The 18,492-nt window shown below is 41.7% G+C and overlaps 1 protein-coding gene across 2 annotated transcripts in view; it reads right to left on the bottom strand.

Annotated features, from left to right (window-relative positions):
- fgd5a (FYVE, RhoGEF and PH domain containing 5a) overlaps positions 1 to 11,704 on the bottom strand; it is a 33,901-nt gene extending 22,197 nt beyond the window's left edge. The window contains exons 1-3 of one of the 2 annotated variants that reach the window (XM_038696232.1): positions 11,373 to 11,704; positions 6,630 to 9,420; positions 474 to 591 (exon numbers count right to left, since the gene is read on the bottom strand). In XM_038696232.1, the coding sequence (XP_038552160.1) occupies positions 474 to 591; positions 6,630 to 9,420; positions 11,373 to 11,382 (2,919 nt within the window). In that variant the 5' untranslated portion in view covers positions 11,383 to 11,704. The remainder of the gene's footprint in view (positions 1 to 473; positions 592 to 6,629; positions 9,421 to 11,372) is intronic. The other variant, XM_038696233.1, reaches the window with a different exon arrangement.
- Between the last annotated feature and the right edge of the window lie 6,788 nt (positions 11,705 to 18,492).

Below are 18,492 nucleotides of genomic sequence, written 5' to 3'. Positions count from 1 at the left end.
TTCTCTTCCTCTTTGTTTTTTCCTCATTGTATTGTATTTTTTCTTTGAAGAAGAAGAAAACAAGGAAATGTGTGTCACATGATGAGAGCAAGGGCCTGATATTATTGAGGTAGCAGCAGGAAGGGAGGGGGCCATCTCTGAGCTACTGTAAAATGGCTGCCTTTTACTGTATGTAAGTCTGGAGAGTTTGAGGTGATACATTTCAACTAACACAACAGTGAATAAGAAGGTATCAAATGGATCAATCTGGACCTGTATATGTGCCACAGAACAATGGATTCAGTGCTATTATTTCTTTGTATGATATTAAAATCTGTCTGATGGAAGTTTAAATTCCAACCTAAGGCATACGATAAGGCCCTCGCAGAAGTTTTTGCTCATTATGTTGATTTGCTGGACCATTTGGTAGCTCAGAGGATTGAATTAACCACCTTCTTCCCTGCTTTCATTTGTCTCTGTATCCCATATCTCACCTGTCGATCATAACTTTGCTCCGCCACCCACTCTTCCTCCTCTGAGGTACGCCCGTGGTCTTCATCAGCTGACAGTCCAGCGGAGATGTGGTTCATTGGGAAAGGCTCTGTGTAGGCACTGCCAAGGGAAGAAAAGACAAAAAAACAGCAAATGAGCACTGGTTCTTAAATATGAATATTTAATGTTATAACATCATCCACACCATAGCATGGGTTCTGTAGAATTATATATAATAACCATATATAACCATAATGTAAGAAGCTGAATATTTTCATTTGGGAATGCAAGGAGGTATTGAGGACACAAATTCCAAATTTCACATTTACAGTAGAAAGCAACTGCATTCTAGCTTTATAGCAGCTTATTCTCAAAACACTGAGCAATACTCCAAGTCCACAGTAAATATATGCTTTCACGTTTCCTGTGTGTGTCTCTAAACGGTTCCACCCCTCATAAGGAGTCATCCAGTGGCACACTGTAATCCCTTTCAGGATTCATTCCTCTCACAGATGGCACAGTTGTGTTAGTACACTGGTAATCCTTTTGTGGCTTTACCTGAGTGGGCACACTTTAGGTCATTTCACATGTAATCCCTTTAAATGCTACCTGTGGTAATTCTTAATGTCCTCTGGCCCATTAAGACCCATTCAGCATGTTTGACAAAATTCGCATTACCAGGATGATAAGTGGATAACACATATTTCCAAAGCAGCTAAAGGACAGCTTATCCTATAGCTGTGCTATTGGGTCAATTTAAGATCCAGAGTGCAGCAGAGTAGCAAAATGTGTAGAAACGTACTACCACAAGGACACATGTTCATTAAGTTCTGCAATAGCAAGTATTGATAATGACTTATGATGCTATAGGAAAAATAAACAATAGCTTGAGCTATTTACAGGCTGCACTGCTTACTTAAAGTGAAATATCTTCATTAGCTCCTTTGCATTCTGGTCTTTTTGACCCTCTTCATTTAGGGAAACTACAGTATTATGTCTGCATTTTCTATGACACGTTTCTACCTCATCTGTGCAGAATGCTATATATTAAAAAATGCTCTTTGATTCTGAGGGGACTGATTGGTGTCTTTGATTCAAAAAATTATTTTAAAACTTGTTTCTGAAAATTCTTTTATAATTTCATTCATATTTGGCTGATTATCCAGAGGAATATGAAGAATACAACAGCAAAAAAACAGAACCAGAAGTTTCCTTTTAACTGTATTTCAAACTACGTTACAGATGTTCCCATCTAGAGCTGCAGCTATTCGTCGATTAATAGATCAGTCGAGCTGCAAAAAACTAATCAGCAACTATTTTTATAATTGAGTCATCGTTTTTCAAGCAAAAATGCCAAACATTGCTCTGCTCTCATCTTCTCCATTGTGATAACTTGCTACTTTTATTCATCTCATATGATCGTAAACTTGAATATCTTTAGGTTTTGGCCTGTTGGTCAACAAAATTAGCAATTTAAAAACATCATGTTGGGCTTTAGGAAATTGTGACTGTGAGAAATTGTGAGTTTTCACTTTTTTTTTGCTGTCTTAGACTTCATCTCCTTTTGGACATACTCTTACTCCATGAGGTTCACACTACACCACACACATTACTCATGGTTGACCTCAGAGTGGACAGGTCATCCTTGGGTGGGCTCCTGTGTGATGTTGGGAAGGAAAGAGAACAGGAGGGATGGGTCTTCTTTGAACTCTTTCTTAAGCTCTGATTTATTCTACGGGTGAGGGGAATTTTCTTCATACATCCAAGAGTAAAGCACTGCAGATTCTCACTATCACATTTTCACCCTCAACCCTCAACAGCACAGTCCCTTCTTTGCTATAATGGATGGTTGTGTCCAATCTATAATAATGTTCCCCCAGGCAAGTCCAACAGAAAAAAAGTGCTATAAATGGCTTTATATTAATATAAATAATTTCTCCTACACCAACGTAGCTAAATTTCCCACCATAATATCCCAAATCTAGATTTTGTTTATCTCCAATCAGCTTCATATAACCTATTCATATTTAAACTTGTGAATGTGTGATATTATAATGTGGTAACACGTGAAGCCCTTTTACATGATCATTAAGGCAATGCTATTATGCTAGCCGACTGTAATGTATTTTATAACATGGCAAAGTTAAATCTACTGTGTCAAATTCAGAGGAGGACACAATGACTCTCGGTGAAAAGACCTGAATTTGATGATGTCTGTAATATGTAATTCAATTGAGCTAAACATTGAGTATTAAAATATATACTGGTGCAATCAGACAGGCCTTTTTCAACTTGGAATGGCGCTATTATAGGAAATATGAACAGCTGAATAGGTTCATTAGCATGCTAACTATAGAATTTTGGCATACTGATGGGGGGATTAAGAAAATGGGAGCAGATTTAAATTGCTTGCATGCAAAAGCGATTACATGTAGCCTGTGGCTGCTGCTGTTGAGACAATGTTTGATGAAGTGATTTGTGAAAATGGTGTGCCTCTGACGGGTGCGGCTTCACCTGTGATGTGATAGAAGATGGCTTTGGATCCTAATAACCCCACATCATGTGACATGCTGTGATTCAGGGCCAAATATGAAACGGTGTTCTCTGTGTCCTCCATGACTCTGCACCAAGAGTACTTCAGGGTCTATAAAGCAGGAGGCCGGAGGCATTCCTGATAAACTGGAGCAACAATAACAGCAGACCTGGCACTCCTGTCGGAACCACACCTCATCTTGTTGTTCAAGGTAGACTCTGGGAACCTCCACCCCACCACGGAGACCCCTTTCTCCTCCTGTCATCCAATCTATCCACTCTTGTCTCCACCTCCCTGCCTCCCGCCAGAGCCCCACCCTCGTGCTGCATTTCCTGTAAACAGGCTGGTGGGAAGCTCCTAGGCTGGACACTTCCTCCCCGGGGATGACCTGGCAATGACCTCAGAGCGCCTGGCACCAGGCTTGGCGAGCCAACGACACGCCCTGTCCACCACCTCGCCACACAGCACACAGCCACCACCCAGTACAACAATGTACTTAAGATGGCTCCCTCATCACTACTAACACTAACATAACAGTGGGTGGAGGAGCTGTTTTAGAGGCCATGGCAGGGCTTTGTCATCACTCTGAAGAGGTTCATGTTGAACTGTTTGAAGTGGAAACGATGCAAAAGGGTAAGCTACAGATGTACAGTTTTGCATACATTTGCAGTATCTTACTGACCATACTACAACAGCTCTGTTTACTGTGTGCATGGGACAACAACACATCTGCATTACTGTTGTTAGTCTACCTGAAACTGCTTAGAATTGACATAAAGAGCACCTCTTGGGCTCTAACTTGAGCACAAAACCTGGGCTTTTTTTCCCGCTAAAACACCCTTTTCAACATCTCATTTGTTGCAACACGGCTACTTGGCAAGAACAATTTTGCTGAAACTGCATTCTCAGCAGGAGCCTCATCTTTGATAAAGCCGTGCTGAGATGTAACTCAGTGTGATTTCACATGAATGCACACGCACCTACAAACAAACACCTTGGTTTGGTTTTGGATGGATCATTAGTGTGCCTGTTCTTTTTTCATTGTACACAATGGGAACATGCTAATGATCATGTCTCTTTTCTTAGCCTGTAAGCTTGTGCTGAAGCAGTGTCTGAATGGTGCTATACATTAATCACACAAGTGGAAACAAGCCAGGTCTGTGGCACAGCAGCTTTGTAGGTTCTCCTTAAAATGCGTGTCTGCTACTGTAGGCACGGCACTTTTGTGTGCAGTGCTCTGAGGCCATTCAGTCATTTTCACCACAAAAATCCACTTTTTCTCTATGAGTCTAAAGCCATGTTGACTGAATGTGTTCTCAATGAATCACTGCCATCATCAGCTAGGCAGCCTTGGACAGAGTTTAGTGTAAGATGTACACACAAAGAGAGGGACAAACACCTACCACTGACTAAACATAAAATAGACCAATATACACACACCAAAGAGCGGCCCTGGCAACAGAAGCATCTCGAGGGGGAATGCGGAGAAGGCGAGATGACATCACTGGGAGAAAAAGATCCCTCATTGAGGGACCATTGTCTCGGAAATTGAATGGTTTCAAACGTTGAGATATGTATAGAGTTCAAAGTACACTGGAAATAAACAGTGGGGAAATTTAGTGTGTACTGCTGCACAGAATGTCTGAAAGAGAGGTAACAATGAGGTTTCTGTGTGTGAAAAGTTGCATAAATGATGTGAACTGCAAGCTAAACCCTTTTCTACATAGGCAAACTAGTTATGAAAGGCAGTAGGAATAACAACAGTTAGCTGCACATGGATTACAAACAAAGGGCTCCACAAGAAATAATAACAAATTGAGGCAGAGGCATTTTGCCTCAAAATTCTTATCTTAAGCCTTTTAAGAAGCTCTTGGTAATGCCCTGTCTCTTTGACTACGCACAGGTCATCAAACACAACTATTTTATTAAGACATGGGAAAGACTGTGGCCTGTAGTGGCTGAAGCTGTGGCACAGGTCGGGTAATTTGGTACAGTCTGACTGAGGTGATTCCTCACTCTATCACACACTGCAGTAAATCTTGTGGCCCCTCAAGGGTCCAATGAAAGAGAAGCACTCGGGAGAGAGCTACTTTAATAAAAGCCCTCTTAAACTTAACCATAAGTGTCAGGTACAGGAGAGCAATTACACCAGAACTGCTCTTGCTCCCTTTCTGATGTTCTCACTTCCCCCACCTTCATATTACTTTATCGCTAGACTCTTTGTTTTCTTATTCTTCTGCACCTTCTATTACCCCCCTTGCTGTCTCACCTTTTTCCTCATCCTGCTCCTTCCTTGTGTGAAAAGAACTCCCCCACACTTCTTCACATTTTAATTGCGGCCCATAATGACTTTTTTCTAATGTGAATAACCTGTGCTCAGTGAGCTACCGAATTGCCGTTACCTGTTCTAACACCTCAGCCTTGCAGAGGAAGCAGCGGCACCAGATGTGTCCTCTAAATCCACCAAATGAAAAAACAGGAGTAAGCTCTCCCATAAGCATTGTCCATCGTCTCAAAGCCAGCAATGCCTGACACAGCAGGCTGCTCATCTCTCACTGAACACTCTCCTAAAAGAGGAAGATCCGATCTACTCAGCCAGGTGCTCTCTGCTCATCTGGGATACAGTGTAAGTATATTTGTCAGCTGTTCAGGGGTCAAGAGCCTCTCTGAGCAGGTCCAGAGCTAACAACTTAGCTGAGTACTTTAAGAGTGATTCCCCTCACACCCTCTTAACACCCTCACATGTTATATAGACATATTTTATTGATTAGTTGGTTAATTGTTTATAATTGTCTATAAAATGTCAGAAACTAGTGAAAATGTAGCCTATTTTTGTCCGGCCAACAGACAAAAACCCAAAGATGTTCAATTTACGGAGTTGGAACCAGTAAACATTTGGCACCTTTGCTTGAAAAATTCTTAAAACGATTAATCCATTATCAAAGTAATTGTCAACAGATTTTCTGTCAATCAACTAATCTATTATTATTATTTTATTTATTTTTTTTATAATTTATTATTATTATTATTATTATTATTATGATTAACTGTGTAAGTTGTAATCATTGTCATGGATGTTGCTAATGAATACCTAAAACATAATACCTTAAAGAGTCAGTACAGCCAAGTTTGTGCTATCTAACCATGCAGATAGTATTGGTTTTTGAGATATCTGCCTCTGAAATTTCTGCTTCAACCCCAATAAAATGGAGGTGACTGGAACTTCATTTGGGATGGTCATAGCACTAAAATTACAATAAAAATATTCAGCAGGAACACAGTCAACAGTTTTCATTTGGACCACCTGAAATGTTCGAGGTCTGTGAATTGTAGAGAATTTTGAGTGCTGTGTGCATCACAGACAAAATGCCATTCACCTCTATTACCACCATTAACACCGATTTAGGTCTATAAAGGACTTTTTGGTCCACCAAGAGTTGGCAGCAGACATGCCAAGGAAAGGTATCTCAAAACCTGGGCTAATAGAAAGAAAAATAGATATGAATAAAGGCAAAATATGTAAGGTAAGGTAACACATGTTTTTTGTAGCTTGGGTGAATCAACCCTCTCAGAGTTGCTTGAGATGATATAAAACCATTTTAACGTTACTGAGCTTTTACTATACCTTTCAGTGTCTGCTTTTGATGTCTGGGGTTTGCTGTCAATCCCAGCGAAACTGTTCATATCCACATAGCCATCATTCTCATTACAGGAAACTGTATTACGGTTTGGGTCCTCAAAAAACTCAGTCACAGTGTGGGATCTGATGGGTCTGCCTGGGATCTGGATGTTCTCATAGTCAGAGCTCATGGCTGGGATGTTTTCATAGTCAGAGGTGTCTGCACTGGGGAAGGAGATGGAGCGGGGTTTGGTCAAAGGCAGCGGCATGACGGAACGCCGAGATCGCTCCTCAAAGGACTCCACTCTAGAGACACCCCTGCTAAAAGCTTTGGGGTCACCTTTCCTCCTCTGGTGGTCTTTGTAGAGGACAAAGGTGGATGGCAAGTCTAAAGGACGCTGCGGGGGGTTCACCATGTGGGACTGAAGCTGAGGAGAGCTGCCAGTGCTTCTGCGATCAAGCTCTATGACTCTTACTGGGCCATGGTGGCTGGACTCGGAGGAAGAACGTGAAGAGCGGACACTTCCATCGCTGAAAGCCTTTGAATCTGTCTTTCTCTTGAACTTAAGTGCCAGAAAGCGCTTGAAGGAGGACTTCTTCTTCTTAGGTACATCATTGGGTTCATGTTGGATCAGGAGGGATGGGGAACTCTTGGTGACTGGTCTTTTAGTGATGTATGCCAGCTCAAACGGTGGTGGGATGTCCACTAGAGAGGTTGGTGTGGAAACACCACTGGATGATTGATGGCTACGCTGGGAGAAGCTTCCAGAAGAGGTTATGACACATGGGAGTGAAAGGGTATCATCTTTCCTCTTCATCCTGATGTCATCCTTCAGAGATTGGCTGATCTCAGTGGGAGTGGTCAAGCACAATTCTGGACCCTCTGCGGACCGGGAATATAACATGAAGCGACGAGACTTCATAGATGGGATCAAATGGTTGACCCCAGGCTGCTGTGAATGGCTAAATGGTTCATTACTCTTATCCAAGGCCACTGTGCAGTAGTCATGAGTCTGGTATTCTGTCCCTGTCTCCTCCGGTACAGTTTCTGGGACATAACCTGGAACTTTCCCAGAATAAGAGCGTGATCGTGTGACAATAGTCTTCCGATCAAGTGTCACAAAATTTTCCCCTTCTGAGTCAAACCCCGCCTCTTCATATATATGCTCTTCACTGTCTGAGTCTGTGTCTTCATAGTAAGGCACAATGTGGCAGTCCAGTTCCTCAATGTCTTCTTCAAAGGCCTCAGTGGTGTGGGCAAACACCACCCTGTTGGTGAGCTCTGGGGTGCGACCCAGGTCTAGGTCTGCTGGCACTGTGATGTTGCACAACCTGAGGCGAGGCTGGCAGCTTGCTCGCTGGCTGATGACAGCCTGCTCTCGTTTAGCTGTTCTCTCTTTTGCACTTTTTCCTTTAACGTGTTTCTTTTCCGCTTCTTCCTCTTCGTCGTCATCGCCTATCTCGACGTAATCCTCCGATGAGACACACTCCAGCTGCTCAAAGTTATCTGCTTTAGTGCAGAGTGAATCGTCAATGTCTGCATACTCATCTGCTGACTCATTCTCCTTTGCTTTGTCTTTGTGCTGATTCAACTGCTCAGTGCCCTCCTCAATCTCACCCTGTTCTGAGAGGGCTTGCTTATCATCTAGCTGGTCCACGTCATCTGCTGACACATAGTAAGGTTCCAGATTAGAAGCACCTGCTGTTTGAGGTTCATTTGAAGGTTTGTCATCAGTATCATCCTGACTCCACTCTGGGTCAGCAGTGTCAGCCATATCTTCGGGAAGAGCTTCAATGACTGAATAAGGCCCAAACACATCCTCAGTGCTGGATGTGAATCGAAAACAACCAGAGAGGTCCTTGGTGGCCCGTTCTGGTTGCCATACCTCTGTATCCCCTGTTTCAGCTGGGTCACATGACTCACATGTATCACTAGCATCATCTGTGGGGCCAATCACATCATAGGGATACTCCTCAGTTACAGTGGGAAGCACGCTGAATCCAAACGCAAATCCTCCAGCTTCCAGCTCAGTCTCGTCTGGACAGTGTGCACAATCCTCACTTTGTCCACTGTCCACTTCATTAAATCCAGTATCATTGTCCTTGTCACCAAGACTCAGTGATTGTGGTTTATCACTGTTTTCTTCCTCTACATGTTTGTCTGAGTGACCTGTATAGCCACAAAGTGTTTCAGTCTTTTCACTACAACTCTGTTCCTCCCCTTCTTCCTCCTCTCCTGTTTCATCCTCCATTTCAGCAGGAGGAAGTGAAGGCGCTGATGTATTTTCATCATCAGTGGGATGGCCACCTTCAGGCTGGTTCAAGTCATTGTCAGTGTTTTCATCTTCAGTAGTGTCAACAGTAGAACCATCCTCTGCTTTGATTGTGTCCTCTGAGCCAAAGCTGTCGCCATCATTATCTAATCTGTCTACATCTTTTTCTGTTTCCTTGTCAGTTTCTCCTTCTACTATGTCCTCTTTGTCATTGTGCCCAGTGCCATTGTCATTTACTCCACACTCTGCCTCATTTTTCTCCTCTTTGTCCTGATTCTCCTCAGCCATTTTATGGAGATCTTCTGTCTCCCCATCAGAGTGGTCCAGGTCTCCGTTACTCAGGCTCTGGGGGGGGCAGGGCTCCCTGTGTGGGGGATGCCCAATCAGGGGCCTAGGCTTGGGGGCGACAGGAGGTTTTGGACCATGGACAGGGGGACACGGCCTGGGCATCAGTTTGGACTGCACTTTGATGGTCAGATGACTGCGGACCTTTGGTCGAGGGACTTGTAGTGGATTTTGAAAATCTGTGCAAAGAGAGTAAAAGTGAATGAAAAAAAATGTAAAATCCACAAAAAAAAATGTTTTCATTTCTTGGGTTCATTTCACTGCTTGACACATATATAAGCTTACTGTACATAAGAGTAAATATGTGGGACCTGATTTGGTATAAAATGCTAAGAGGAAGTCAAGTCCTGTACAATAGTCAGTGACATGCAGGGAACATTATCAGCAGGAAAAACAACAGAGCCACGGAGGAGGAAAAATAACATCTCACTGTCGGGCAAATGACCCATGCAAGTTGGATGCTTATAGCAGAATTCTATTTAACAAATGATTGGCTAATTATAATCAAAAACGTTAAATATGATTTTGTTATTAGTCGAAAAATTCCTTTTCTGTAAATGGCAACATGAAGGATGATGAAACAACTATTTAATCTGTAATCATAACATCCTAGTTGACACTGTGCATCTATATCTTGCTTTGGACTTTAGACTTTAAATTTGGTTAGGTGTTAAAACTTGTTAAGTCATTAAAGCTGTTATGAAATTTAGAATTGTCATGAAACACACCCGTACTTAACAAAGTGTGTACACCCCTGATCTCTTCCTGTTATTTGGTACCTGCCCTGACGCACATCCTATTAAACCCTATGTGCACTCTGGCTACCTCTGAGTGTCTCTCTTACTCTTTCTCTTTCTCTGTCTCACTCTCTAGACATTCTCTCAATCTAAAATAATGCTAACTGAAACTATACACTTACACAAATTATTTATCTATTAACGTCACAATGCGCTTTCTTTTAAGAATTCCAGCTTCATTAGCTACTCCAGCAGAGTCTCCTAGAAGGACTAAACACAGGATGCCCATGGGGGAAGGACATTTACAACATGGCCCCCCATCACTCCTCTATGAACCTCTCGAGGAGTACAGATTTCCACAACACAAATGGACTTCCTTCTCGTCATTCTTCCCTGATTCTCACGAAACATATACTCACATAGACAAAGAAACACACACACAACCCCACACATATAGGCATACACACACACACACTTTTTTTTTTGCTGAAAAAGTCCTTTGAGTGCGTCAAAGAACAATTAAACTGAGAGAAAACAAGGGTCCCAGTCTGACAAAGCACCAAACTGCAAACAACAGGATATGAATTATGCAACAAGAATTCAATTACAACAAATGTTTGAAAAACAAAGGAAGAGATAGACACTGGGACCTTAGCTGTGCCAAACTCACAGGATGTGATTTCAGACTGTTTTCTCATGATGAAATGTCACCTGCTTAAATTGAACTACTTGTCTAAAATCCAAAGTGACATGGCTGTAGAACTTAATGGGAGATTATTTTTTATACAATGTACATAAAAAATGTACAGAAATCATGTACAAGAGAACCATTTATAACTTTTTCACAGGACAATGCACTTGCAAGACAGGTGACCATCTGTATAGAAAAATCTCTGTCTACTTTCACAGACATGGATTATAATCCTAATTGTAATTTTATTAATCCCAGAACAGAGCATTTTCCCAGTAGAGACTTCCACTGGAAGCAACTGTATCCGTAGGTTTAAATACATTCCCAATTTCTGTATTGATAATTATTCCCTCTTGCATTGTTTTATAAGAAAACTGACCATTTCTATGGAAATTTCAGTAACTGTGTGATTAATCTATATCCCCAGACTGTTGATATTTCATTTGACCTTTAACTCATTTCAATCACTACAGCAGGCGCCATTAAATCGTACTGGACATTTATTTGCAGCTATGTAACAAACGTGGGAATAAACCAGTGACATATGTTTTCAGACAGAATTAACCAATTTCTTTAATTAACACCGCCCCCATCCCTCACAAATGAACCCACTCACGAGCACACGCTCACCACTGTTTGCTGTTAAACATGTAAAGTTTGGTTTATGGACTCTTCACATTATCATAAAGGATTAACAACCAACCTGCGTTCATGGTGGGACATCATCATCCACGGCAACCGACAGTTATTCTCATGTTTCCCCACACCGACCGTGTCCCTCGAAATGAGGTGGAAACTTAATCCAAACAAAAACACACTGCGGGAGAATCAAGTGGTAAAGGAAGAGTTACAGAACATGTTGTCTTGGTTTTCTCCAGTGAGAATCTACTTGTGGAAGACTCCTGTGTTCGCAGAGTGGCATCGGAGCTTTCGACCGGCGTGCATTTCCAGTGCTGATGCTACAGTAAACTGGTGCGCTCTTGTGTGGAAACGGGAGGCGCTGCTGGGCGCTTCCTGAGGCAGGACTACAGAGCAGCGCGAACACGGAGCGCGAACCAAACCCACTCTGTAGCCTATATGTTGAATTTTTGCACTGCGCAGCATTATATCTGAGTTACTGCAGAGGCTTTTGCACAGATGTCATCAGTGGACTATTACATTCACATCTGGTCATGTTCTATTTCAGGACACTGCTCCACGGATGTGTGCAGCGGTGCCATATTCTAGAGGCAGCAGGTGCAAGAGTTTGGTAATACCAAACCCACTGTGTATGAGAGTTCTGGACAATAAAAATGACACCACAAGCCACAATTCATCTCCAGTATTTCATTTTGGTGATGGACGCTTTAAATATGCAGCTACTGTTTTTTGCAACAAGTTTTTTTTTAATTTCACAGCACATCTACCCACGTTTTGCTGCATGGCACTTGCCCCTTCACTGATATACAGTTAGACAGTTAAGATCCACATAGTTACATGAGCTGCTCAACTGTGTCATGACATACTTTGCATGATTGAAATGACTGCAATATCATGTATGGAGAGGATTACACAGATACTCAGTAGTCAGGTTCTTCTTTGTGTTTTCTCCAGTATGTTTTGCTCATGGATTATTTGCTGAATCGGAACAGTGCATAGAAAGGTTCCTAACAGCAGTTTCCAAATACAGCTTCTCTAGGACACCAAAGCCTTTGCTAGTGGCTGGGCTTCCTGACCCTGCATCTGTTGCATGATTGAATGAATGCAACCCTTTAAAAACCTCTCTTCATAACAGGAAACCGCTCTCCCTGTTTCCTGCACAACAGGCAACACTTCCTTAGCAACAGATGGGAAATGTTGGCGATGTTAACCCCTTAGGTAACAGAGCTGATTGAATGGTGCTGTGCATAGCCTGATGTTTGAGGAACAGACTAACTTTGGCCAGCTTCAGTGTGGGACTGATGATGGGCTTTCAAGGACAGAGGCACCTTGTGCAACACAGGGGGAGGCTGGGGTTCGTCACCCACTTGGGGTCTTTGATTTGACAGCTCAATGCTGGTTTAACACCCACACATTGAAGGTCAAACAATATAACAGACTTCTGGGATTTTTGCAGCAGGGTTGAAGTGGATAGTGATTGAGTAGAGAAGCACAATAAAATAATTAGCTGTGCTGTATCACCGCAGGGCTCTGGTCCTGACTGCTGCAGAGGCATACACCATATATTATACAGACAGCAAAATTCCCATTCCAGATGGTTTGCTGCAGGAAGGATTAAGCTTTGATGCAGGTGCAAAGCTCTATCAGACTCAAAGAGGTGGTTATGTCATAATGTCATGTTATCTTTGCACTTGCATGAGGGTCATCTAATTAAACAATACATATTTGGTGTGGATTATGATACACTGTCTAAATAATTAAGCATGTTACTAAAGAGGGTATTAAATATGAAATAATTTCTGCGAAGATGCGACCCATTGTGTTTGCTGCAGTAATTAAGCTGTTCATTTGTGTAAATAGAATGCTGAGTAATGTATTTCGCAATACGCAACAACCAAAAAAATTAAATCAGTGTAACTAAGTTGTTTTGCTTCCCCTTGTTACAATATGATACTGTAATAACCATTAAGGAGTGTTGAAGCCAAGACCATTTTTAATGTGTCAGTAGTAGCACATTTATAGTTGCCATAAAGTAACCTTTTGTTTTTGAGTTGGATGACTAAAGATAGCTCTACTCTGGTTCTTTAAGCAGTGCCAATTTGACTCTCTCAAGAGTATTCCACTCACAATTGCTACATATGACCTTTTTTGTTGTTGTTTCGTTTGCGCAAAATATGTTTTGCTTTGGCAGGGTGTGCAAATAGAACCTGTCAAGAGTATTGTGTAATGTGGCTGCAGAAAAGAATGGCTCTAGGAGTAAATTTCCCTCCAGATGTGGCACAGACGGTCAAAACATGTTTTTGGACAGAGGACACAAATTTCCTGGCCCGCCTGTAGCTGCGTGCTGTGCTCTGTCACCCCACCTGGAACATGACTTGACTGGAAGAGAAAAGGGGAATGGATATATATACTACTGCAAAAACATGCGGTAGTAGCAGGGAACAAACCGACTCTATCTCCCCTCAACTCGGCTGCACACACAACGCCAAACAGGAAAGGGATCAGGGAAAGGGGTCAGCAACTTGTTCCCAGAGCTGAGACAATCCATAACACCTGCTTTGCCAGCGACTGGACACTGGGCTGAATGAATGTGCTGTGTTTTTATTCCCTTCTGAGACTACAGCTATGTGACATCACACTCTAATGCAGCTCATTACTGGAAAGCACATGTTTTGGTTTTTGCCCCATTGTGGTACAGTGTGTTCTGTAATGTATGTCAGTGGTAGCTTTGCTATGGAATTAATTTCTAAGAAAAGAAGGCATTTAATCATGCAGTTATGCAAATTGGCTGTGTATGAAGTTCCGGTATTGATTTATGTGATAATAAAGGGCAATCAGGATTAGGTCTTTCACTCTTTAAAGTGACCCAAACACCTTTGTAATTGGATGGCAAAGCGTTTGACTGCTCTAATGGATCGAATCATTATTGACATGTTTTATTGATTTCCAGCTGTGCACAAGCTCAGACTTGTGTATTTGCCACAAGCTTTAGATTCTGATTACTTCAGAGTAGAGGATATGTATATAACAGGACAACAGACTATATTAAAATGTCAGAAAACTGAATAGTGCAGAGATTATTTTAGGATTAATGGAGTTTGGTTGTCTTTGACACAGAACTGTGACATTATAGGCAATGTATTATTAAACAGAACCGCAAAAAAATGCTGGTGCACATAAAATTCAGGTGTCTTTTTGCATAAAAATATTTACGTGCAACCTGAGTGAAATAAGAAAACTGTAACGTCAGCAGTGTATCCTCCACTCTCCCAACAATGTAAAGCCAGGACCCCCTTCCACCAGCCCCCAGTGACTGCCTTTGCATGCATGCTCACACACACACACACGCACACACACACAACAGCTTTGCAGTAAACAGGTGGACCATAGAAGTCAGCATTTTATCAAAAAGCAGCAAATACAGGCTTAATTCCCCACAGGGCCTCCAGAACTCAGAAGCAAATCAATGAAACTGGTCTGTGTCATTGTTGTCATTTAAATAATAAAGACACATAATATTCCATTTAAAAATATTGGAGGTATGTTATTGTTCCAGTGCTGTAGTCATCACAATGTGGATTTTTACCATGCATAAGCACTTTCTTAAAAATGACGCATAACTAATCCAAATAATGATTGAGACTCAGGCTCATCAGGTCACATTAACTGGTAATTTCAGAAGTGCTGTTTGTGTTATGTCTAGCCTACTCCAAGATAAAGCAGCAGCACCGTTACATTACATTAAAACAAAGTATTATTGCTCTGTAGTAAAAGGCCATGGCTATGGCACAATAGCTGTCACATTGCTGTTAATTAGCCCAAAGCCAAGAGAGTAGGTCAGACTCCGATAACAGTTGAATTTGTTATTCTTCTTCACTATTGCTGCAGAGATAATCCCCCAAGCTGCACTGTAAAAACAATGATTTACTGGTCTAAAAAAGGGAGCCCTATAAAAAAAAGAAGCATTTATGTCCTCTCTAAATAAAGCACAATAACACAGTCAAAACATTATACGCAGGCTTTTGGCGTCACGGATTAACGAGCACTGTCGCGCCCTTTCATTGTGAGAGACTGTTGAAATCGTATCTCTCTTTTTACTGCATTATATATTTCCTTAATCTCAGAAGTATTTTTTGTTGATCATTTTAATGGCCTTAAACACTCAGGTCCCATCTGGCAATATAACATGAACTCCCTGCAAGAGAACTGCTCGCAGCCTGTAAGATGTGAGTGCGTTCATGCAGGTGTGTGCTGTACATGCCTGCATATATGTGTGTACATGAAGCAAGTGTGTGCGTGCCATTCAGTACTGCCATTCTGATCGTGTACGGCAGTAAAGGATCTGGAGGGAAAACAACAGGATCATGAAAAAAGCCCCAAGCCAGAATTTACTCTCTGTGTGATTGTTTTCACATTGCTCAGCCAAAGGAGACTGGGAGGATGCAGATACTCCTGCTAGTAAAACACACGTCTTTGGCAGAGCTCTTAAACAGTCTCACGCAAGTCTAGCCAAAGGTGTGAGCACACTGTGTGACTTATGTAACATGCAAACTGAAACTGTGTAATTTAAAACCATATACAATGCTGAAATGTGTAGAGTGCACTGACTGCAGAGCTAAACCATTCATTTTGTTTTTAATACGACAGTTTCAAAATGAAATATCATCCTTAAAGGTTTGTCACATGATTAAAAACACACACACACACACACACACACACACACACACACACACAACATTCTGCACAATGCCAGCGCAAACCATAAGTCAAACCTCTGATAAACAGTACTATTTATTCTGAGCAATAGCATGTGCATACACAAAACAATAATACTCCCATGCACACATCACAAGAAGGAAAACATATCTGGGGGCTTTCCAACTTCTTCTGACAATGCATCTTTCATCATATGACCCGCATGGACAGATATGAGTGTGTGTTCACTCAGCTCTCTGTGGTCCAGATAGCGGCAATAGAGTGTGTGGAAAACACAGATGGTTGTTGCTTTTGCTTCTTCCGCCAGACCTGTGTGACCTTTTACACAAAGATAACACGGCAGTCTCTTATCCCCAGGACCCCCTCCCCCCTCCTCGCCCAAAAAATAGCCAGGCCTGGCAGCTCAGACAGAGGACTTCCTCCCTTCGAGCTGGCTGATAGAACAATATCAACAGCCACCACAAACTCCCTTTTGTCTGTCCACCAGGCTTTTGTTTAGGAATAATTATGTCCTTTGTAAATAAGATGCATCTCTGACTGACAGGAAATTATGATGAGATGTGCTTTAAAATAAGATGAGTCAAATTGGTCTTGACTGTTTACATTAGTTACATTACAATCTAAATTAAGCAAATGTTTCAGTGCAGATCAATATGGATTTGGTTTTCAGTATTTTCCAGACCAGGACAGTGTAAGTGGGATTAACTCAAAATAAACTACAGTGTCCATGTCCATGGTAATCAAGGAACATGTCATCCAGTGCAACAGTGGGGCTCACTGATGTGTTTGTAATAATCTCAGGCTGCAATGGAGGTCTATGGCACAGAGGAATAAGCTTCACGGACAATACTTAGGATCAATTCATTGGTGGTTTTGTTCTTTTGATGCGAAAATATACAGCACGACCAAACTTATCATTAAACAATTTAATGAATTTTAATTCCTATGTTATGTCAGGTCTTTGCATCTTTTACTTACTCACTCCAGGCAACTCATTTTGTGCTCCATGTCCCTGGAAATCCCTGGAAATTGATGTCCATTCTGTCAACACGAGGTGACCCTGTAGGAGGCTGTTAATGGCAAGACATAGATGCTTATTTTAATGTAACAATATTGTTTTCCCCAAACTTCTCTCTCTTCCCTTTCATTCTCAGTAACATTCTCAGTGGCATCGTCATTCAAGTTGATCTTATCCTTTCTTTTATTTCTTTTTATCTCTCCAACACATACACACATTGAAACACACTCAAGGGACATGAGCGATCTAGCTGTCCTATCTCTGGTCAGAGATTTTGCTGAGGTGGCTTCAGCCAGGCTCTTGTGTTTTCTCACACACAGTGGGCCTCAGGGGATGAAGGGTGTGACGGGGGGAGGATGCTTCATGTACAAACCGGAGGCTTTTCTACCAACATAAGCATAAACAGAACGGTCAATTTTCATTTATGGAAGCTGCAAAACCACCAAAGTGTGCAATATGCTTCAGTATGTATATTTGATCATGCAATTTATAATCAACAACAATGCATAGGTCACAACATTGCTACAGCCTGGTGGTGTGGTTAAATTGGTGATAATGAAACGTACTTTGACCTGTACACCTTCAGGTCATCTGTCTCTCAGTGGGAAACAGAAGAGAGAGAGGACAAGCCAAGTAATATCTGCCCCAAGTGATGGGTGTCATTCTCAACACTGCGTCAGCTGATGTCAGTAGACAGCAACCGCTCTATAGCCATGTGTTTCCATGGTAACCAAGAGGTCAAAAGGGTCAGCTTTGATACAATGAACCAAACTGATCCTTACTGTCACTGGCGAGGTGATATTGCTTGAGTTGTCATTATTTGGTGCAGTGATAATCCCTCTTACTCCGTCTCCTGGGACTCATTTTTTCTCCTCACCCCCCATTGACCTAGTGGCCATTGTCTGCAATGCCCACACTTGCTTTCTTGAGTGGGGTCTTGGCTCTGCTGTGTCATATTGGTTTATGAATTCAGCACTGTGGCGCTAGTGCAATAACTGAGATTTAAATGTCAGGTGATGGAGCCACTTAAAGCTTAAGTAGGTAATAAAGCTATATTGCTGTAGAGAAAGTGTCTTTTAAGTGTGTAAAGGCTGAAATATTTGTTTATATTTTATCTGTGTGTGTGCAAGGTAGAAAAAATATATATATTGTGGTTAAGTGGCACCTGGAGGTGAAGCACAGCTGAAGTCATAGCTGGACCACCAGACAAAATAATTTGGAGCATTCATATTTGTCATGTTTTATTCAATTGAATTTAGTTTCCCTGTAGTGAAGCCAAATTCAACCCATAGTACTGAGTCCTGGCAAAACATATCTGACTGTTATTGAGAAATACATGTTGCAATAGAAGCAACAATTTTCGACTAAGCTAATGAATCGTGGCTGATTCAATTAACTAGATGTATTTAAATGGCATTGCTGTCAGTGAACTGAATTAGCCAGTAGAATG

This window comes from Micropterus salmoides, unplaced genomic scaffold (genome assembly GCF_014851395.1).
Source record: "Micropterus salmoides isolate LMB-PRFRI ecotype aquatic unplaced genomic scaffold, ASM1485139v1 Ms_hic_scaffold_4, whole genome shotgun sequence".
Lineage (NCBI taxonomy): Eukaryota > Metazoa > Chordata > Actinopteri > Centrarchiformes > Centrarchidae > Micropterus > Micropterus salmoides.
The sequence above is the reverse complement of the archived record's forward strand: the minus strand, read 5'-3'. Positions and strand labels throughout refer to the sequence as shown.